This window comes from Haliotis cracherodii, unplaced genomic scaffold, assembly GCF_022045235.1.
Source record: "Haliotis cracherodii isolate W230 unplaced genomic scaffold, xgHalCrac1.p SCAF_8, whole genome shotgun sequence".
In the NCBI taxonomy this organism is placed as follows: Eukaryota; Metazoa; Mollusca; class Gastropoda; order Lepetellida; family Haliotidae; genus Haliotis; species Haliotis cracherodii.
Window position 1 is genome coordinate 57,321,722 of NW_027266341.1, and position 23,014 is coordinate 57,344,735.

Sequence of the window (23,014 nt, forward strand, 5' to 3'; positions counted from 1 at the left end):
TGACGGCGGACTGTAAATAGTCGGGTCTGGACCAGACAATCCATTGATTAATATCATGAGCATTGATCCACACAATTGGTACCGATGACATGCATCAACCAAGTCAGCGAGCCTGACCACCCGATCCCGTTAGTCGCCTCTTACGACAAGCATAGTCGCTTGTTACGGCAAGCATGGGTTGCTGAAGACCTATTCTACCCCGGATCTTCACGGGTCTTAGGTTTATGACAAAGGTACCCAAAGGGCAACAATGCTACTGTTAAACTCACCATCCAGTTTATCATGATGATGGAGGAACATAGTGTATGCAAACCCGTTATGTATTGGCGATGCTGTTCTATTGACAGTACCCAATACTGCAACCCGCCATAGAACCAGGTTAGAATAGGTCTTCACCAACCCAAGCTTGTCGTGAGAGGCGACTAACGGGATCGAGTGGTCAGGCTTGCTGAATTGGTTGATGCATGTCATCGTAGCCCAATTGAGTAGATAGATGCTCATGATGTCAATCACTGGATTGTCTGGTCCAGACTTTATTATTTACAGGCCGCCTTCATGTAGCTGGAATATTGCTGAGTGCGGCGTTAAAAAAAAGCCAAAAAAAGCAAGCTTCCAACATGTAATATATAACTGACCATCAGGAACTTTGAAGTACCATCTTCGCTCATGACAAAGATACCAAGGAACAAAATATTGATGGCATGAAGTAATGTTTGATTGATCAGACACTAGCAAAGTCTGGGGTGGCATCAAGACCCCGCTTCTTCCTAGTCTTAGCTTTCGTCCTTTTGTTGCTGCTCTTCTCTTTCACTGCCAGCTTCTGTTTCCGGCGGAACATCTTCCGTCTGTGATTCGTCTCAGCTTCCGTCAGATCCCTATTATTTTATAAAAAAAATGACAATTGGGTAAAAGGGTATGACACAATATCAATTAGTGAACAAAACTAAAGCACACGTGTGTCTCAATTAGATAAGCTCAGAATAACTCGTGCATGGGGAGTCCGGGTCTGTTTGTTTGTTTGTTGTCTGATGCCACACTCAGCAATATTACAGCTATATGACGTGTAAATAATCGAGTCTGGACCAGACAATCAAGTGCTTGACATCATGGGCATCGACCTACGCAATTTGGATACGATGACATGCATCAACCAAGTCAGCGAGCCTGACCACCCGATCCCGTTAGTCGCCTTTTATGGCAAGCATGGGTTGCTGAAGACCTATTATACCCCGGATCTTCAGGGTTCGAGTCGGGTCTGAACAGGTCCCCAGAAAACAGCTTTTATAGCCGACCTACATGACGGGAATTCACAACGCGACCTGGCTGATTGTGTTCCATCATACACCGAAAGTGTTCCCTGTTGCTCATGCTATCACCCACTTCGTGTGCCTGACTTGAGAGGTGTATTATATATCACTGGTGTGCGCTGTCCAGGCCGACATGATACGGAGATATTATTGATGAATGAAAACAACATTTATTCATTGACTTGTAATGCTTTAGAAAGTACAAGGCGTCCGTCATTCTTGCCAGATAATCCTACCACTGTATCAGCGTGTAATCTTGTTATAACATGTATAACATCGTCTACAAATACATTGTTCATCCATATCATTACATTCTAAAAAGAAAATTCAATATTATGAACACGTATAATATTCCCCATGGCTGAAAGTAGAGTAACCGCGTGGGGATTCCGGGTTAAACTTGGTTCTCCCCGTGAAGATCCGGGGTAGAATAGGTCTTCAGCGACCCATGTTTGCCGTAATAAGCGACTATGCTTGTCGTAAGAGGCTAACGGGATCGGGTGGTCAGGCTCGCTGACTTGGTTGATACATGTCATCGATCCCAATTGCGTGGATCGATGCTCGTAAGAGGCTACTATGCTTGTTGTAAGAGGCGACTAACGGGATCGCGTGGTCAGGATGGTTGATGCATGTCATTGTATCCAACAATTGTGTAGAGCGATGCTCATGATGTCAATCACTGGATTGTCTGGTCCAGACTCGATTATTTAAAGCCCGCCTCATATAGCTGGAATATTACTGAGTGCGGCGTTAAACAACAAACAAACCAACAAACTTTAATTGGTCCCCACCAACATATGCTGGTCTCACTGGCGACCAAATGGATCGGGTGGCCAGGCTCGGCGACTTGGTTGATTGCGTGTCATTGTATCCTGACGGCGTGGGACGTTGCTCACAATATCAATCACTGGGTTGTCTGGTCCAGACTCTTTTATTTACAGGCCGTCATGTTTTGTTTGTTTGTTGTTTAACACCGCACTCGATATTCAAGCAATATTCAAGCTATATGACGACAATCTTCACGGGTTCAGGCCGTCATATAGCCGGAATAGTGCTGAGTGCGGCTGAATGTCTTTCCATACATAAAATGGCGAGCCGGCTAATGAACTTCAAGAAATACTGGATTTTCCGTTCCTTTTGTGGATCACGTGACAAAAGACACGCTTCAAATAGGTACTCGATACGTACTAGTACTCGTAGTCTGTCTTACAGACCTTGATACAAATATATATCAAATGCAGCCCATGCAAGTCTATAATGTTTGGCAAGTCTGAAAGGAAGAGGGCTCCCTTTTATATTTTTATTAAGATAACTGAACAACTGTTTTTTTCTGTACGATATGTTCATTTCAGAGACTGGATGTTAGTCCATACTACTCGGAGTCTACAGCTCCCTTTTACCATCTGGTTTCTAACAGTCCTTTTGTGAGGATTGCGTGTCCTGTGTCACATGACCAGAAACAGTTAGAATACGGGCTCTCGAGACAATACTATGCAATGAACTTTTGCTTAATTATTTATATAACCGTTTTTTTGTCATCTGAAACATTTTTCCGAGTTCACTCCTGAACTTGACCGGTAAGTCAACTTATATATGACCATGTGGTCAGTAAACGTATTGCATCCAACTTACCGAAGTCAGCTGATCCATTAGATGTTCTACATGGCTATAGAAATGTGAAGCAGAATAGGGTTAGTAGGTTAGAATGAACAGAGAGGAAAAAAAGTTTATAACATTTAAAAAACCCATCATGCAGTAAGTTGAAATGTAAAGTATCAAGTTGAAATTGGAAATAACACCCATTTGCAATTAATGAGCGTTAGGATGAGTGTTTCAAAAAAATAAAAATAATTCATTTCACCTTTTAAGCAATCTAAACGAAAAAAACAACTGTGAGCAGTATCAATATGGTTGTACATATCACACACTTCATCGTTGTTAGGGTTAATTCTCAGTATCAAGGGAGATAACGCTTGTTGTCGTAGCTACTCAACCTGAGCTCGATCTTGCCGTCTTTGTCCGAGTCCAGCTGGCTGACCAGTTCCTCCAACTGACCAACGGTCAGAGGCAGGTGCACGTTCTGAGAGTAACAGCAAGTGACAGTGAGAGAGTGAACGCAATTATAGATGTATTTCTGTTACGCCATGGCGTGTCGAGACATATATATCATATCATATCATATAATCATATTTAAATGTTTGATAAAGAATTTTGTGACCTTGAATATTTTTTTACTTATATGTTTATATTAAATCGCAAATACAAAGGGTGGTGAACCGCCCCTGTGTGTTAGGTGGGAAGAATGTACGTTTCAAGGTTGTAAATTTGTAATGAAATAATTACATTTTCCGGTAGACAGCCACATAAAATGTATATAATAAATAAGATGTTCCACGTGTCTCCTGAAACACCATGTTTCTCTCATCTCCTTTTCCCCGTCACTCGATGAGAGAAACATGATATTTCACGAGACACATGAAATATCCTCTATATATTTCACTATGCTTTGCGTGGAACTATCCTGTACTGCAAAAGCGAACATAGCTTATCCTCCACATACCAGTAGTCCTTTGGTGAAGTCCTGGGTGGAGATGGTGTGGCTGTTGTCGGTGTCGTATCGCTTGAACAGGTCGATGACACGATAACCCCGCTCGTTCATGAAGTCGAACATCGCCTGCATGGGGTTGTTGGTGAGAAAAGTCCCAGCGTCCTGAGTTAGAATTCCCTCCCCTTTGTTGATAATTGGCCCCGTCCTAGCCCGGAGGACACGCTTTTGTTGCATCGTCTTCAGCGACGTCACAAACTCCTCGTCTACCACAACGTCCTGGAACACGGACCACGGAGAATAATATTGCCAGATGTCACAGCTATATGAAGGCGGTCTGTCAATAATCGAGTCAGTACTAGGTCTGACAATCCAGTGATTGTCATCGGTCAACACATGATCACGAACATCCATCAAAGCAATTGGTATAGGAAAATATGCTTTAATTAAGTGTTCTGGAAACTCGACCATAAGTAATAAGTTTGGACTACCAAAAAGCACAGACATCGGTGACATTTTCTGTGAACGCGGACTTCGTAAAATAGTTTTAGAGGCTTAGTCTCAGGTTTTGGTTTAACATGATGTTCCTTGTTTGTTTGTTGTTTAACGCCACACTCAGCAATGTTCCAGGTCTATGACGGCGGGCTGTAAAAATGAAGCCTATTCCAACCCGGATTTTCACGGTGTGCTTACATGATGTAATTTGAATTGCTTTTTCTCTGGTTGAAAGATGAACACAAGCTCCAGACTCACCGTCAGGTCGAGCTCCCTCAGGACGCTGTTAGGAGCTTTCTCTACTGTCTTCAGGATGAGTAGAGCTACATCTGGGGTGATGGGGTTTTGACCCAGCTGAAGAATGTAACATTGAATCAGGATCTCCATCACTACACTCATACAGAAATGTAAAGACACCTTGTGGTCCCGCTTGTCTAATGAGCCCTTTAATGCTACTACATAAATAAATATACACACGCCATTTGCACGTACGCTCGTACGCACAAATTGTATGGTTATAGGGTGAATGACACGATGGCTTCTAGAGATACTCTAACAAAACATGTTGAATGACTAAAACAGATCAGGTCAACTTCTTAACGAACCTATGCCCGAAATAAAAGGTAATGGTTAATGGTCAAAGGACGTGATAATTCTGACAGTTGTTCCACCAACCAACATTTGATCCTGACTCGGTGACATGCATCTACAGACCTACGGAAGCCGTGTCCGTTTCTGATAACAAACGTGTCCTCTCGTTTCTCCAAGTGTGTGTGTGACTCTTTGTCCATGACCTCTTCCTAGCGCTGTATCGGTGTATCGGATCGTCAAGTCAAATATTGATACAAAATGATACCTACATTGTAAACCTATGAGGACATTTATACCTGACTCACATTAACTCACTATTGTTTGGTTTGGTATCATGACATCCCTTTAAGGATGGACTAGGCTACGGCTCCTAAGGTGCTGAGATGCCATCACGATCCAACGCTTACATCGTTACAGCCTAAGCTCTCCATTACTCTGTCTACGATAACAACAAAAAACAATCCAAACCAAGGGCGGATCCAGCAATTATAAAAGGGAGGGTCCAAAATATCAAACCCCACTCTCAGTGAATGTTACCGCCTCCAATATACTACATTCAGTTTTCAAAAGGGGTAGGGGTCAGGCCCTCCGCCTACCAAATGCAAACATATACAATCAAGTCTCGTTAATCCGACACTCGTTCATCCGACAATCGGCTTTATTCGACACTATTGATGGGAACCGATTAAATGAAAGCCTAGACGGGTTTTGGCTTCGGTCGTATAGGTAAAGTTGAAGATCACCACCTCCGCATAATGGACTAGCCGTCCAGGCCAAAGACAAACCAGATGGGCAACGGTTACTCTGACTGAATCTCAGCATCTTGTTACCCTGAGTGTGATGAGGGATTCGTTCCATCTGAGTCCCTCCAGCAGGCTGCCCACAGCTATGGCGTCCACCCGGTTGCACGTGATGTCCAGGTGCTCGAGGGTGTAGTTCTCCGCCAGGGAGAGGCCGAGCGTGCGACACCCAGCCCGGGACAACCCGTTCCACGACAGGTCCAACATCAGCAAGCCGCCATTATCCTAGGGGAGACAACTCTCAGCTTTATCCGTGACATCAAAAAAGTTTGTTTGTTTGTTGTTTAACGCCGCTCTGAGCAATATTGCAGCTATATGACGGCGGTCTGTAAACAGTCGAATATGGACCAGACAGTCCAGGGATAGATATCATGAGCATCGACCCACGCGTAATTGCGTTATCAACCATGGAACATGCTTTTTCACAGCGACCTGTATTCGAGCCTGGACAAACCGATGGTCGATAGCATGAGCAACGACACACAACCAGTCACATCACATTAAATCCTTCGTATCGTCGGCTCTTGCGATATGTCTGGGGTGCCTAATTGAATTTAAAGAAAAACGTCAAACTGAGATAGTTGCCTGACCATGGCTTCGGATACATTTATTGAACAATTGTCATTTTCAACTCAGTAGGCGCTCAACTCAGTTATACAGGTACCCTACGCGTCATGTGAACCGACCAAAATGTGGATTGGATGGTTACAATGTGCCATACTGGTTGACTGTCTTCGTCCTCTGAGGACCGCAGATGACCCATGCGATTAGCCACTTGTTTCTCAGGAGAAGTTATAATACCCTGGATGTTTTTTGGTTGGTGTATGTCATTGATTTAGAGATCGGTTAGAGTAAGTGGTACGGTTTTACGCCGCTTTTAGCAATATTCCAGCAATATCACGGCGGGGGACACCAGAAATGGGCTTCACACATTGTACCCATGTCAGGAATCGAACCCGGGTCTTCGGCGTGACGAGCGAACGCTTGAACCACTAGGCTACCAACAACACAGAGATGGGTTACAGGCAATGCGTTATGACAATTTATTACCTCTAACCCCGCAGCAACAGCTTGTGCTCCCTGTCTCCGTAGATGGTTCCAGCTGAGGTCCAGTAGCTCAAGAGTGTCATTGTTAGCTGTTGGTAGGACACTAGTATCAGTAAGACGATACAACACAGGGAAGACGAATTAACTTAAAACTCAATATACAACTTGAACTTGTACAATGTAAATGGAAACCAAGTCAATAATACACGATACCTTACACATGGGCTAATTACAGTGTGATAAGTTTGTTTGTTTAACTCAGTTGTCGCACCCAGCAATATTACACCTATATAACGGCGGTCTGAAATAATCGAGTCTGGGCCAGACAATCCAGTGATTGATCGATCAAAGCAATTGGGAGACGATGACATGCATCAACCTAGACAGTGAGCCTGACCACCCGATCCCGTTAGTCGCCTCTTGCGACAAGCATGGGTTGCTAAGACCTATTCTACGCTGATCTTCACGGGTCGTGATAAGTACATGCATTTATGGACTAATCTACGAAAATAGTGTTGTTTGTTTCAATATGATTAGTTTGCAGATGTGAAATGTTTTATTATTGGTAGCAGGCGGCTAAAAATTAAGTATTGACAACAAAACTTCTCCATTTTGATTGGGTTTCAAATATAAGTAATATATGTAAATTTAATTACATCCATTAAAGTAAACAATAACGAAATATCATGAGTCGGAAATGCACGCTAACACGTTTCCAGGCGTGTCCCCTAAAAATAGAAACTGTTAATTCAGAACCAGATAAGTGAACGAGTGAGTTGGGTTTTACGTAGCTTCCAGCAATATTCCAGAAATATCACGATGGGGACACAAGAAACCGTCCTGAACTCACCTATAGCGGGCCCCAGGTAGAGACCACCAACCTCTCCAAACTTGTTATGACTTGCCCGGAGTTCCCGCAGCCACACGTTATTCTGCAACACACACAAAAGTTAATGTTCTCTTTTACATGCAAACAAATCAAAGACAAAAGGGCACAAGGAAAAAGCGGATCAAAATCCTTCCTCAAATGCATCGGTAATATTATATATAACTGGACCTCTGCCGTATAATGTTATAAGATACAGCGTCGTGTTAACACAATGCGACAAATGGGCATTCACTTGTGGTATTTGGAGTGTTAATGTCAAGCTCCTCACAGCGATAGTCCGTTCGCGGAGCTCTCTATACTATCGCGATGTTCCCGAGAGTGTAACGAAGGTGTCATGCGCTTGGAAGGAGCTTGCGTTAATGTAAACAAAGGGACACAACTCGTAGTCCAGTTGATATTACATGTGAGTTATCCCCCTTATCTATGAGCGACAAAAAATATAACAAACGTCAACACTCAATCATTTATATTTCCATAATTTGTCAATGAAAACATTCGTAGACTTAATCCCTCCCTTTGACGTTTTCTCCTGATAATAAATACAATATTTTAAATCCATATTGTCTGGCTTGTTATTTAAAGGGCAGTCATTTTGAAAATTTTACATTTATTAAATTTAATTATTTCTTATCATAAATGCCTAGGATGTACTGTTTATCATTCCTCATCGTCAGTACTTCACGTGATTTTATCTATTGTTTCTCATGCATATTTGCATAACAGTAATTATTGCAAACATAGGCGCGTTGATTATCAAACCAGTGATTAAATTAAAAGTTCTTCTTTTGTTTATTTGTTCTCTTCGCTTCATCATTCAAGATCAACAATTAAGCTTGGCTCTGTCTCTTAATATCACAACAGAACTTGTGCAAGTTAGAAAAATAAGCGGGAACGAGTTCAGGGCCCACTTACACAAAGCGATCTTAGCGCTAAGATGATTGTAACTCCCATACTTTAACATAGGCTTACAATAGTCGTAGCGCTAAGATCGCTTTGTGCAAGCGGTTCCAGATTAACGATTCCGATTCACACATTACAACTGGAATTTACACGATTAAATATTGGATATTTATTGTGATCGTAATACATGCATATGTTATCAGAACCTCAGATTTCGCCTCTTTTGATCGCCATTTGATGAACGTTTCTGGTGAGGTCATTATGGACACTGGACACTGCGGGGCCGAACAAAAAAGACTGGTTATATCTACATTGCGCGTACCAACCGTGGAACTAGTTACATGCCAAAAGGACTACTGTCTATGACGTCATAACGAAGATGACGTCATGATCGGTAATCTTCGTCAATATGATTCCTCTATCGTAATATTGCGGGATCAAAAAAGGTTGTTTATTTATAATCATGTTTGTTTTCTTAACATTAGTATATTGGAGCAGAAGGTAAATTTATTTTATCATGTAGAAATAAAAGGTTACGAAACCATTACTTTTAGTTAGCTCTGTAGTATGTCGTTATGACATTGACTGCATTGTGACGTCATAGACAATCGTCATTTCTCAGCACACGAAGTCGATCTATTGCCACGCTCTACAAAATCTCCATTTTTCTGCGTGATTGGATTGATTGAAAGAATATAGCCTACTTTATCGTTTTGGCTGACTGACTGACCAACTTTACAATGGATTCTAAAAGAAATACAGGTAAGACATAGTAAGAATCTATTTTTATGATATCATTTTGTATAATCTCCTTTCATCTGTAAACTCGAAAAATGATGTCCTACAGTTACTTGTAGTTAGTCTAGACATACTTGTAGTTAATACAATTTGTTCAATGTTTGTTCACATTGTATTAAAGTAGTAGACATACTAGACAATATAAGAAATATCCACGGATGGGGTACAAGCGGAATATTTTGCGACATGAGATTATTAACAGTAGTCATCTCAATGTGTGGACAGAGCGTCACAATCATATATTAACAAGTGGATAGAGTCTTGCAGCGGCTAATGACAGATTTTTTAAATATTTGACCTCTGGCACTCAAAGAGTTCTCTAAAAAAGGTGAATTCGTATTACCGATCACGGTTGTGTTGTATTTCGCCACACAAACATACGCGCTTCAATCTTAAAACATGTTTTCAATACACAATATCATAATCGCAGATTCTTTTTGTGAACAGAGTTTTCGCTATAGTCAATAATAATTGGTATTGTCAGTTCACGAATCAAAGTTAATGCTTTTCAGTAGTTTCAGTTTTAAGTGTTTTTCATATATGTTCACTAGATATGGAATTGATCTGTATGAAATAAGAATATTAATCAAGAATAAAATTGTATTCATATTTTACTAAATCAAAAGTATCATTAGTCGCAAATGGAATATAGCTTTTGTACACTGCGGAAATAAATGCAAACCCATTCCGTGAATGAACTTTAATCAGCAAAGGCATTTTTGCTTAATTTATATTTGATGTTTCAGTTCACGATTCATTCTGATTTCTGTTTAAAAAAAATATGCTTACTGCATCTTTATAAATTAAGAATAAAGGAATTACATTGTTATGAAGAGTAATGTAAATGATTCATATCAAGTTATGAGACCAAGTTTGAGATCTGGTGATGAATTATTTATTTCCAGGAGGCAACTGTTTCCTGTACCCGGAGTCAGCCTGGCCCCGAGTATACAACATGGCCGGCACAGACATGCTCCTGTTTGCTGGAAGGATGGCATTCCGTTCAGACCTTCAGCTCGCGTCCATTCATTCCGATCTCAGCGTTCCTGAAACCTGCGCTAGTCCCGTGGATGCCGCCATAATCTGGACGGAAAGACAGCTTGACTATGTCCGAAACGGTACGACCTAAAACCATCAGGCCCCGCCACAATCAGATATCACTGCGAGAATTCATTACATAAATAAATAATATTGATCACTTTAACGATAGTAACGTTTGTGAGCAAAAACAATACAAATATTCCAAAGAAACTGGTAGGACATTTCGTAACTTGAATAAACGTTTCCTTCCAGACTTGAAAACCATAAAGAAGACCAGTATGAGGTTATCCACCCGTCAGGTACCGCCCACCCTGCCTACCCGCATGAGGGGGCGTGTCGGGGTCATCGAGTACGAACTGCAGGAAGCAGAAAGACTGAGGCAGATCCGAGAGAGAAAGCAGAGACGTGAGAGAGAAGCTTTGACTCAGGAGAGAGAAGTGATGAAGGAGGAGAGAGACATGAGAAACACTATGTCGGCTGCGGGATGCAGAAAGAGGAAACTGGAGGAAGTGACGTCATCAAACAATATGGCGGAAACAAGATCAAAGCGATCTCGGAAACCAAACTCCAAATACGGTAGGTACTGTTTTTAGTCTTTGAGTCTTTGAGTCGTTCAAGAAAGTAGTAGGTTGATAATTAATTTTGTGAAACCGGTTCAGTAAATTATAATCTAATTTTCGGACTTTTGTACTCTCTCTATCTCTCTCTCTCTCATACTCTCTCTCTCTCTCTCTCTCATACAAAACTCCAAAGATGAGCTATATAATCATATTATATATGTGTGTTATGTCTTTAAGTACACTCAATGTAGTGGTCTATGGGAGATAACTCCAGACGGCTTAATGTGTTCATGTATGGTCTAGGGGAGATAACTCCGGACAGCTTATGTTATAAAATGTACTCTTCAGTTATGGAGTAAGAAAAGGGGGAGTTCCAATATGTCTGCCTGCATGTATGCCATGTGCTCTGTGTGAATTAAAACCCTTATTCTACATTTCCTGAATCCATTATACAACAATGTGTAAGGTCGTGTGTTGTTAGACACACTCGTATTGTATGCATGTTTATTTATTCATTCAGCATTTATTATGTTAAGACACTGAGTTAAAACTAATCTCATTAAAACCAAACCAGAATCTCGTCAAACAACCATTGAATCAAATGCCGATTTACCAACTTTCAAACACCGAACAACTATTTTGTTTTAATGGACATTTCTTTCTCTTGCAGACAGTGGCACCTTCCTCGTCCACAACGGATCCGGCGACTCCCGCGCCTCCTCCAACATCGTCAACAGATTGAGGAGGAGAACTATAAAACGCGGCCACTAGGTTAGTACAGGGACATGATATATACATACAGTAAACTACGGTTATAACGAACACGCTTATAACGAACTGACCGATATAACGAACTTATTTTTTAGTCCCGGCCATTTGTTGTATATATGCTGTATATATGCTTATAACGAACTACGGTTATAACGAACTAAAATTAGTGGTCCCTTTGAGTTCGTTATAACCGTAGTTTACTGTATTGTTCTAACGGACTAAACGACGAGAGTCGGTTTAAAACAGGTAATTTAATCATCTTGTTGATGCCATTGTAGCTCGTAGCGAATTAGCCATGCAAAACTAACCCTCTGGAATACAACCAATCAATTATACAGTGTCCTGACTGACATTGCGGTACATAGGGAGGTGGCAGCCCTTCCTGTACGTTAGTTATTTTTTACTTTTGAAGTTTTGTTATTACTGCTGTTGAGATACTTCATTTTTTATTTTCATTTATTGGATATTACTTACGAACACGCTTAAACACTATATTAAAATTAAATATTTCTTTTATTTTGTTTTCAGAATGTGGCTATAGCAGGCAGTTTTCGTGGTCATGTCTGCATGGACAGCTGGCGATATAGTACATACATACTACGTCACATTGTCATTGAACTGTAATTGTTTCGAAACGCTTATACATATTCCTGATTTTTGTAAATAATTTGTTAAATTTATTATTTAATAACAGTTTTACAATGCAATTATATCACATTTACAATAAACTGTTGTTACATATTCATATAGTTCTGTTATAACCGTCAGCGCCCGATATAACGCACAGCTTATCTACAGTCAACGAATAAAATGGGAGTAAGAATTAATTGTGGTGGGAGGTGAAATGGAATTGAACGTCGGGTTGAATGAGTAGTACAGACAACCATATCGGTAATAGCTGCAGGGTCGCACTGGTTTTAAAGCGTTCGTTAATCACGCCGAAGGCCTGGCTTCGATTGGAAACGCAATAAACAACGGAAAACAAACAACACATAACAAAAGACACATGTTCAGTACTTGCAAAAGTGTCGACAACGTTTCACAATAAGTATTGAACACCTTATGAGACTGAACCCAACCTCTAATTCCCCACCAGTCCGACTTGCTGCCATGGAAACACATAAGTATCGACCACCTTATGAGTAATGCTCCGGAAATGAACCCAACCTCTAATTCCACACCAGTCCGACTTGCTGCCATGGAAACATACATATTACACACCTTATGAGTAATGCTCCGGAATTTAACCCAACCTCTAATTCCACACCAGTCCGACTTGCTGCCATGGAAACATACATATTACACACCTTATGAGTAATGCTCCGGAAATGAACCCAACCTCTAATTCCACACCAGTCCGACTTGCTGCCATGGAAACATACATATTACACACCTTATGAGTAATGCTCCGGAATTTAACCCAACCTCTAATTCCACACCAGTCCGACTTGCTGCCATGGAAACATACATATTACACACCTTATGAGTAATGCTCCGGAATTTAACCCAACCTCTAATTCCACACCAGTCCGACTTGCTGCCATGGAAATATACATATTACACACCTTATGAGTAATGCTCCGGAAATGAACCCAACCTCTAATTCCACACCAGTCCGACTTGCTGCCATGGAAACATACATATTACACACCTTATGAGTAATGCTCCGGAATTTAACCCAACCTCTAATTCCACACCAGTCCGACTTGCTGCCATGGAAACATACATATTACACAACTTATGAGTAATGCTCCGGAATTTAACCCAACCTCTAATTCCACACCAGTCCGACTTGCTGCCATGGAAACATACATATTACACACCTTATGAGTAATGCTCCGGAAATGAACCCAACCTCTAATTCCACACCAGTCCGACTTGCTGCCATGGAAACATACATATTACACACCTTATGAGTAATGCTCCGGAATTTAACCCAACCTCTAATTCCACACCAGTCCGACTTGCTGCCATGGAAACATACATATTACACACCTTATGAGTAATGCTCCGGAATTTAACCCAACCTCTAATTCCACACCAGTCCGACTTGCTGCCATGGAAATATACATATTACACACCTTATGAGTAATGCTCCGGAAATGAACCCAACCTCTAATTCCACACCAGTCCGACTTGCTGCCATGGAAACATACATATTACACACCTTATGAGTAATGCTCCGGAAATGAACCCAACCTCTAATTCCACACCAGTCCGACTTGCTGCCATGGAAATATACATATTACACACCTTATGAGTAATGCTCCGGAATTTAACCCAACCTCTAATTCCACACCAGTCCGACTTGCTGCCATGGAAACATACATATTACACACCTTATGAGTAATGCTCCGGAATTTAACCCAACCTCTAATTCCACACCAGTCCGACTTGCTGCCATGGAAACATACATATTACACACCTTATGAGTAATGCTCCGGAAATGAACCCAACCTCTAATTCCACACCAGTCCGACTTGCTGCCATGGAAACATACATATTACACACCTTATGAGTAATGCTCCGGAATTTAACCCAACCTCTAATTCCACACCAGTCCGACTTGCTGCCATGGAAACATACATATTACACACCTTATGAGTAATGCTCCGGAAATGAACCCAACCTCTAATTCCACACCAGTCCGACTTGCTGCCATGGAAACATACATATTACACACCTTATGAGTAATTTTCCGGTACTGAACCCAACCTCTAATTCCACACTAGTCCGACTTGCTGTCATGGAAACACATAAGTATCGAACACATTATGGGTAATGCTCCGGAACTGAACCCAACCTCTAATTCCCCACCAGTCCGACTTGCTGTCATGGAAACACATAAGTATTAAACACCTTATGACTAATGCCCCGGAACTGAACCTAACCTCAAATTCCACACCAATCCGTCTTGTTGCCATGCAAACACATAAGTCCTAATCCACACTTGTGTGTATATACAAGGTTTCACTTGATGCTCTGGAAGCGAAGCCTGTCTATTTTTTAACCTACAGTAAATCCGACCATGGAGGAGAGACATTTAAAACAATATTGGGGAAAACTAAATCTTCATACAAAACAACGCCTGCGTCGACAAAACGTCGGATCAAAGGACTTTCCGAGATAAAAACAAGGACGACGTATATTTGAGGATAGATGGCGAGTCCCGTGTGCTGACCTGCCATGCAATGAAGCATCAACACTGCGCCAGAAGGCTGTGTGTGACATCATCCCAGAATTAGGTAAGATAGAGAGAAAATCATATTTAGAAGTGTCACACATTACATGCAACAGTACATAGTATATTCACACTGTTAACAGTAGTGTCCAGGCTGCACGGTAATATCTATCTATCTATCTATCTATCTATCTATCTTTCTATCTTAATGACATATCAGGATAGTTCACTTGGCCCCTTATTTCCTCAATATTCATTAAAGCATACGTACAATATCTTCAGGAATATTTTCCGAAAACGTGACCGTGGGAGACTTCGCTTCAGGCGAATTGAGTGAGTGAGTGAGTGAGTGAGTTGGGTTTAACGCCGCTTTTAACAGTATTCAAGTTATTTCATGGCGTGTCAGCTTAATGTGGGAGGAAAGCCCGAAGTGATGCAGGTCTTAGGCGTTTATCACTTCGGTGAAACCCACGAGCACGAGCACGGTGCCGACAAACCTAGAAATATAATCGGGGTGAACCGGGATTCGAACCCACAATCATAGGTTTCTGGCGTGCCCAAAGGACGCAACTCTGCACAGCAAATCGCGGCGCCTTAGACGACTGGGCCAGCCGTGCCCCCTCAGGCGAATCAACATCACACACACGTATCATCGTTATAGAAAAACAACCGGTCGTAACAAATATAACACGGGCGAGTGCCACATTGTGGGAGGGGATAGGGATGCATTCGGGTCCTTTTGGCTTTACCCGTAAGCTACCTCGAGCACCAACGGAGCATAGATATTGCATAGTTTCACTCGAAAACGCGTACAGACTGATCCCTCTGCACATAGTTCATAAAGCACATTTATTCATGTAAGAGGGGATTCTTATTGAATAATGGGTGCAAATTAGGTGGAACTGTATCCAAACGATTATACAAATATACACAAGGTCCAAGCTGGAGCCTTTCGTGGATTCCTGATGATAAGGTTAGTGTAGGTTATACTGTACCTCAATTATTTCCGCCAAATACTTAGCATCGTGATCGTGAAGTTCACTCCCTGAAATCAAATGCAATGGAAACAATCAGCCTCGTTCAGTAATTTGTACTGGGCGAATCCCGGCGCCGTAGACGACTGGGCCACCCGCGCCCCCTGCAGCTTTGAATTCCAGTTTTAATATTCTTTGTATTATCAATGTTATATGCCTAATAGTATTTCTCTCATACAGGAAGCTGACAGTTAAAGTGTATCTGATTATTACTTAACCTTTTTTCAGCTAGTCACGATAGGCCACCGAGTAAAAAGTACTAACTGATTAGTAAAGTCTACTAACATGTTAGTGTCTGAGTGGACAGTGAAATTTACTAAGTTAGTAAACTTTACCAACTATTTTTGTCAGTGTTAATGACTTACAATATCGAGATTGTAATGTTTGTATCCATCCATTTTTCACAATGTGTACATCCGACGTGAAGAGCGACTTTAGTACATGTCCACTGTCTCATAATTATGAAGGACTTGAATTTTGTACGTCGAGTTTGTGCTTCTAACGGCTCGACTTCAAAACATTATCATTCACCTGGTGTTAACAAATACGCCACCTTGAAGGGTCGCTCCGGGGTGATGTTCTATACCTGTTTGTTTGTGTGTTTGTTGTTTAACGCCTCACTCACCAATATTCCAGCTGTATTACGGCGGTCTGTAAATAATCGAGTCTGGACCAGACACTCCAGTGATTGATATCATGAGCATCGATCCACACAATTAGGATACGATGACATGCATCAACCAAGTCAGCGAGCCTGACAACCCGATCCAGTTAGTCGCCTCATGGGTTGCTGAAGACCTATTCTACCCTGAATCTTCATGGGGCTTTTCTGTACCTGATATGTTGAGTTTCCGGACGGTCTGGTTATCTTGCATGACCTCGGCCAGTGCTCGGATCCCATCGCCTCCTATGCGGTTCTCGGATATATTCTAAAGAACAAGAACAAAAAAACAGCAATCAAATCGCTCAAGTTGCAAGGAGTTACGATGTCGTGGCTATTCGAGCGCCTACGATTTACGGACAAGAAATATGATCCCCGTTCTGTAAAGCAACCCAACTGCTACGAGAGCCTCACAGCTACGAGAAAGATCAGGAGCTATATATTTACGACATTCGATTAGAAATGTTTGTGAAATGAGGCCCATGTCTCCTTTTAACTCTTAGTATTTTACTCTGACTTTTAGCCAGGCGAAAACGGTGTCAATAAATATTTGAAACACCACGCTTCTTAGTAAATTTATGATCCAATTGTACGTGCTAATTCGAAAAAAGGGGTGGTGGGGTAGCCTAGTGGTTAAAGCGTTTGCTCGTCACGCCGAAGGCCCGGGTTCGTTTCCCCAAATGGGTACAATATGTGAAGACCATTTCTGGTGTCCCCCGCCGTGATATTGCTGGAATATTGCTAAATGCGGCGTAAAACCATACTCACTCACTCATTCGAATAACATACATTGCTTGACTTACTATTTCTGTAATGAGATTATTTTGTGGAAGGAGTTCTGCGATCGCGCTGGCACCCTCCGCGCCCAGCCAGTTGTCTTCGAGGTCAAGGCCACAGATGCGTTGATTACCCTGGTGAGGAAATTCTGACTGTGAATGCACCAATAGCATCACTAATCTGACCTCGTTGCCTCTCATTTGAAAAAAATGATGTTTGTCAGAAGAAAGGATTCATTCACGAATCTGACGTCCACATGTGGTGTAGAAAACTAAACTATCTGTTTTCAGTACTTTATTTGAAAATTGTTTGATTATTATATTTTTGTTGAAATGGAATTTGAATTTGACGTGGGCAGATATATTTTACTAAATATCAGAATTTGACAAGGCTGATAGCTATTTTAAAAACAACAACAATAGCAGAATTTGACATGGTCGGACAAGTATTTATGAATACAACAGAAGTTGACAATTTCTGGTTATTTATTAACAAACCACTATTTTAAATATAACTATTTTACTTATACAACAGAATTTGGTGTGAGCGGATAACTATTTGTTATAAAACATAATTTGGTGTGGGCGGATAACCATTTGTAATACAACAGAATTTGTTGTGGGCGAATAACTATTTGTAATACAACAGAATTTGGTGTGGGCGGATAATAATTTTACTAATAGAACAAAATTTGACGTGGCTGGATAACTATTAAAACAGAAATTGAAACTAACTGGTGGCTAACTAAGTTACTGATAAAACAGTATCTATCAAAATTATGTCAAAAATTCAATGTCTTTGTATCGCACACATACCACAAGAGCTATGAAGATAGCTCTAGCCGCCTTGGAGCCAACCGAGCGACTGCGCATGACTAGTTTCGGCGCCATGAGGCTGTTGACGATAAATGTCACAGGTGTGATTCCAAGAGACTTGCAGGCGTTGATGTAGACGTTCACGTAGCCGTGCCTCTCGATCTCTTCCGGGTCCGTGGGGAGAGGTACAGGGGGGTCTGGTGAATGGAGAACAAAAAAGTGTATTCTTAATCATAAAGTCTGTATTACACGTACACTGTTAAAATGTGCTTAAATCCTAAACACAAACTTAATGTTATCCCGTATGTTTGACATGTTTAGGTCTTAACATGTTTAGGGTTGTGTTTAACAGCTAAACGTGTTTAGGGTCTAAATGTGTATATTTAGGGTGGGTGGGTGATGGTAAGAGTCAAAAGTTAAGAGTCTATCAGACATACTTTCAATGTCAGCTTCCTGTATGAGAGAAATAACAAATATTCATACAACATATTTATGAACACATAGATTTTTAAACCTCAGCGGAATATCTAAACATGTTTTCACGCGTTTAAATTCTGAACATGTTTAGGGGATTGTTGTGTTTAGGTGTGTTTAGGCTGTGAGAGGATAGCTCATTTCATGTGTTTAGACCTAAACGCGTTTAGAGAGAACACACCAAATTCGTATCCCGCTTAGGATTGAAACACATTCCTAAACATGTTTAGATCTAAACACGTGAAATGAGCTATCCTCTCACAGCCTAAACACACACAAACACAACATCCTAAACCCACGTTTTATTGTTTAGAGTGAGTGAATATTGTTTTACGCCAAAGGCTTCAATATTCCAGCAATATCACATCGTCCTGTAAATAGTCGAATCTTGACCTTACAAAGCAGTGTTTGATAGAATACATCACGAGTGATATAAACAACCAGTCAAAAGAAAGTAAACACAAATGTTAAAGTTTGATGGTGGCTAAAATAAAACAAACAAGAAATGGTATTCGATGGTGAAGTATTTGACACGGGTATCATAGTTGTGTTTTGGACCTTTGCAGTGTTTCGGCGAGTGTTTTAAGCCTAGTAACGTTTTGATAAGGGTAGTCATGTTTTGGTCAAATCCAATTTTCAAGTGTGTACTTTCTTTTGTCCGGCAGTTTATACCTTAAGTCAAGTCACATTCAGTAACTGACCAACCCCCTGTCCTCATTAGTCGCGATAATAGTGAGCATGGAGAACATATGTTACCCCTCAACATATATAATGAGTGAGTTTGGTTTAACGTCGCTTTGAACAGTATTACAGTTATATCAAGGGATTTCAGCTTAGTGTGGGAGGAAGGCCCGAAGTGATGCAGGTCTCACGTTTACAACCCATGAGCACGGGTATGGGGCCGACTACCTTGAAATGTATGGATGCCCATCGGGATTCGAACCCACAATCATAGATTTCTGGTGTGCTTTGACGACTGGGCTACCCGTGCCCCCTCAAGAGATATAGACAGCCAGGAGTCTAAGGTGATGGATGTAGCTGTGCAGAGTTATATACCCTAGGCTTGCCAGGATTCTGAGAAATATGGGTTCGTATCCCACATTCGCCCTGATAATGATTCTTGCTTTCTGACAAGGGAAAACGAATACCGCGTCATTTGCATATCAAACACCAAATTTATGTGCATACACACAGTGACGAAACAGATACCATTTAGTTCCTGCACTCTGGTGCCCAGGTTTGTTTGTTTGTTGTTTAACGCCGCTCTCAGCAATATTCCAGCTGTATGACGTCGGTCTGTAAATAATCAAGTCTCGACCAGACAATCCAGTGATTGACACCATGAACATCGATCCACGCAGTTGGGAAATGATGACATGCATCAACCAAGTCAGCGAGCCTGACCACCCGATCCAGTTAGTCGCCTCTTACGACAAGCATAGTCGCCTCTTACGGCAAGCATGGGTTGCTAAAGTCCTAATCTAACCAGGTTCTTCACGGGTCTGGTTCTCCAGTACGCGTATCATATAAAATAAATTCCACAAAATTTTCCTGCTTGGTACGAGCATGTTTGACAAGCGCGGCCAACAAAGTGAGATTAATTTTTGAACCGGACTCGAGTAATGCTTGAGCGAATTATCACAGCTCAGGGTCCTAACGGGAAGCTGAAACAATCGTCGAACGCCTAACTCTTCCCCACTGCCAGCTACGACCTTGTATGAAAAGTTAACTGTTTTGACCAAATATAGAGGCACTCTGCTTAACACACTCACCACAGTCCTCCATGATGTCATATCCGGTGAAGGTAAATTCCCGCTTCAGGTCTCTCTTGAGTTTTGTTGGTTCTGAAAATCCATTGTCCTGAGACATAAACGTCGTCTGCCTGGACCTGGTGCCTGTCGTCTGCTGTGACGTGTCAGACGATGTCTTCTGCCGGATGATGCCGCGTGGCCTCTCCGGGGAGCTGGGCAGCTTGACTTTAGAATGGCTCTGACTTAGATACAGGGTAGCCGTTTTAGAACCCATACCCTTGATATTGACTTGTGTGTCAGTTCTCGTCAATTCTCGCGAGATATTGCCATTTGTCTGTTTTGCAGAGTTTTGTTTCGAACTACAGGGTACATCTTTTTTGGACGCACAAGAGCTGGTACGTGAGTGACAAGACGTCCGTGACATACTTGAGGTTTGGCGGTTTAATGCACTCTTCCCTCTCTTTTGTTGTCCTAAATCGTCCGCCATTTTTGTTCTGTCTCGGGCTCTCTCGTTTAGCTGCAAGCTGTAAGATTTACAAGAAGAAATGCGGTATGTTCAGTGTAGGCCTCTTCACTGTAAAACTGGGCGGTACTTTTCCAAATGAAATCGCCACGTTTCAGATCGGTTCAATATCATTTCTAGGACATAGACTGACCGTCATCCAGATTGTTTTGGACGTCCCACCTGGCAAAAAGAGAGAAGAATGCCCTAACAACCCATGCAAATCCTAATGCTATTTTCTTCAGCAAAAGCTCTGACAATATCGTCTGGTACGCGTGTCCTGCTCTACCGGTAGCACCCACACCTAATTTTAATAAAAATGTTGGTCTTTGTTGCCTAACGCCGCACCCAGCAAAATTCCTGCCTTACGATGGCGCCATGTGAACAACCAAGACAATCCAGTGATTAATAGCACGAGCAATATATATATCGCTCAATATAGATACAAGACGCCCCATATACATCCTCAACGGTCTCTATGATATGAGATCAGATCAGTCACCGTGTCGCCGTTAATGTTCTCGACAGAACACTACCAGCATTATAATAAGAGACACGACATAAATAACCTACTTCACGATTTAACACAAACAATTCATGAATCAGTTTACAATGGAATCAATACGGGCGCCAGCCCAGAGTATCAAATTCGCAAAAATGACCTTTCCTACATTTTCAAACAAATTTAAAACACCAAAACTTACATGTTTTCCAGTGATAATACTATCTCCACTGCTCTGAACAACTCAACATCATGGCTGTGGTGGACACTATTCAACAGCGTCGCTGTTGGTGACGGCTTTATCGCCTTCCCACAACACCCCAACGACGCGATAGAGAAATCAACATGCGACTGTAATAGTTTATATTGATAAAGTGTGATGAATTACACCTCACAGTTAACAGCGATAAGAACAGAAATTAAGCATAATTAATTGATTTTTACATTGAACTTGTTCTAAACAGGTAATGCTACATCGATATGTCGAAATACCCGCTGTTGTATTTTAAGTGAGTGTGAGGTATTGTGTCTGCTCACTAATCCTTGTAGTTTTGTGTGAATTGACCCAGAAAAGGTTGAACGCTTTTGTTGGTTTTGAGAAGTCATTTATGACATTAACCACATAAATACGGCAGGTCTAATCTTTCGGAACCGTTGGTTTTCAGGTAGTTATAAATAATCTCTGGGAAAAGTGGTTCATCTATTGCCGGTGGGTTGTCTTACGTCGCACTCAGTAAAAATCCAGCTACATGACGACAGACAATCCAGTGATTGATATCATGAGCATGGATTTACACAATTGGGATATGCACAATTGACATGCATCAGCCATGTCAGCGAGCCTGACCACCCGATCCCGCTAGTCATCTAAATACATGTTAATACGAACTAAAGTTAAAGGTCCATTAATGTTTTAACATATATTTGAAACTGAATTTTAAGTTCAAATTAATACACGGGGTAATGTGCTCCCAAACTTTAAATGTCTTCAAAACTATAACACCCCACTCAATGACGGTTATTGGGTTAACCTACGCATATCACAACCGTACATTGTATTTTTAACAATGCTATTCTGCTGTCAGCTGACACATCCTGTTTTTTGGCGAAACTTTACTCTATTGTTGGGAATACAATAAATACACTTGGAATAGAACGCTGTGTGATATGAACCTTCCCAGAAGCAATATACGGGTGGAGCTGAGAGATACCCGATCTGCTCGTGTAGATACGGGTGTCTGATCAGGGTAGATTTGGATCATTAACTGCGAACTTTAAGGTCACACTTTTCTATACACACATGAATTAAATTCCCATTAGAATATCCTTGAGGGATCGAGCACCGCTTTCTATGCCTGGCACCCTCTGGACGTGGTTTACATTAGAAACTAGGTTACTATAAGTTTAGGTTTAGATTTAAATTTCTCCCTGATGATACGAGATTAACTTAACTGTATTTGTGTGTGTGTGTGTGTGTGAGAGAGAGAGAGAGAGAGAGAGAGAGAGAGAGAGAGAGAGAGAGAGAGAGAGAGAGAGAGAGCATGTGTGTGTGAGCGAGCGAGCGGTTAGTGAT

General features: G+C 41.4%; 2 protein-coding genes across 2 annotated transcripts; one reads left to right on the forward strand and one right to left on the reverse strand.

Annotated features, from left to right (window-relative positions):
* Positions 1–721: 721 nt before the first annotated feature.
* Positions 722–20,924, reverse strand: LOC139450585 (leucine-rich repeat-containing protein 74A-like). The gene is made up of 12 exons (XM_071232340.1): positions 20,459–20,924; positions 18,213–18,409; positions 17,424–17,531; positions 16,795–16,888; positions 15,921–15,970; positions 7,636–7,717; positions 6,789–6,874; positions 5,769–5,963; positions 4,606–4,701; positions 3,868–4,131; positions 3,302–3,387; positions 722–875 (listed from the first exon to the last, which is right to left on the reverse strand). The coding sequence occupies exons 1-12, from the start codon at positions 20,922–20,924 to the stop codon at positions 722–724; spliced, it is 1,878 nt and encodes a 625-aa protein (XP_071088441.1).
* On the forward strand, positions 9,315–11,744 carry LOC139450586 (uncharacterized). The gene is made up of 4 exons (XM_071232341.1): positions 9,315–9,336; positions 10,278–10,490; positions 10,666–10,989; positions 11,644–11,744. Exons 1-4 carry the CDS (start codon positions 9,315–9,317, stop codon positions 11,742–11,744), a joined length of 660 nt encoding a protein of 219 aa, XP_071088442.1.
* Positions 20,925–23,014: the final 2,090 nt, after the last annotated feature.

Coding starts and splice junctions, on each gene's coding strand:
- LOC139450585 (XM_071232340.1), bottom strand. CDS start 20,924: ATGGCGGACGATTTAGGACAACAAAAGAGAGGGAAGAGTGCATTAAAC. Junction 16,889..17,423: donor ATAATCTCATTACAGAAATA/GTAAGTCAAGCA, acceptor CTTGTTCTTTAG/AATATATCCGAGAACCGCAT. Junction 6,875..7,635: donor CTACCTGGGGCCCGCTATAG/GTGAGTTCAGGA, acceptor TCCTACCAACAG/CTAACAATGACACTCTTGAG.
- LOC139450586 (XM_071232341.1), top strand. CDS start 9,315: ATGGATTCTAAAAGAAATACAG. Junction 9,337..10,277: donor GGATTCTAAAAGAAATACAG/GTAAGACATAGT, acceptor ATTTATTTCCAG/GAGGCAACTGTTTCCTGTAC. Junction 10,491..10,665: donor GCTTGACTATGTCCGAAACG/GTACGACCTAAA, acceptor GTTTCCTTCCAG/ACTTGAAAACCATAAAGAAG.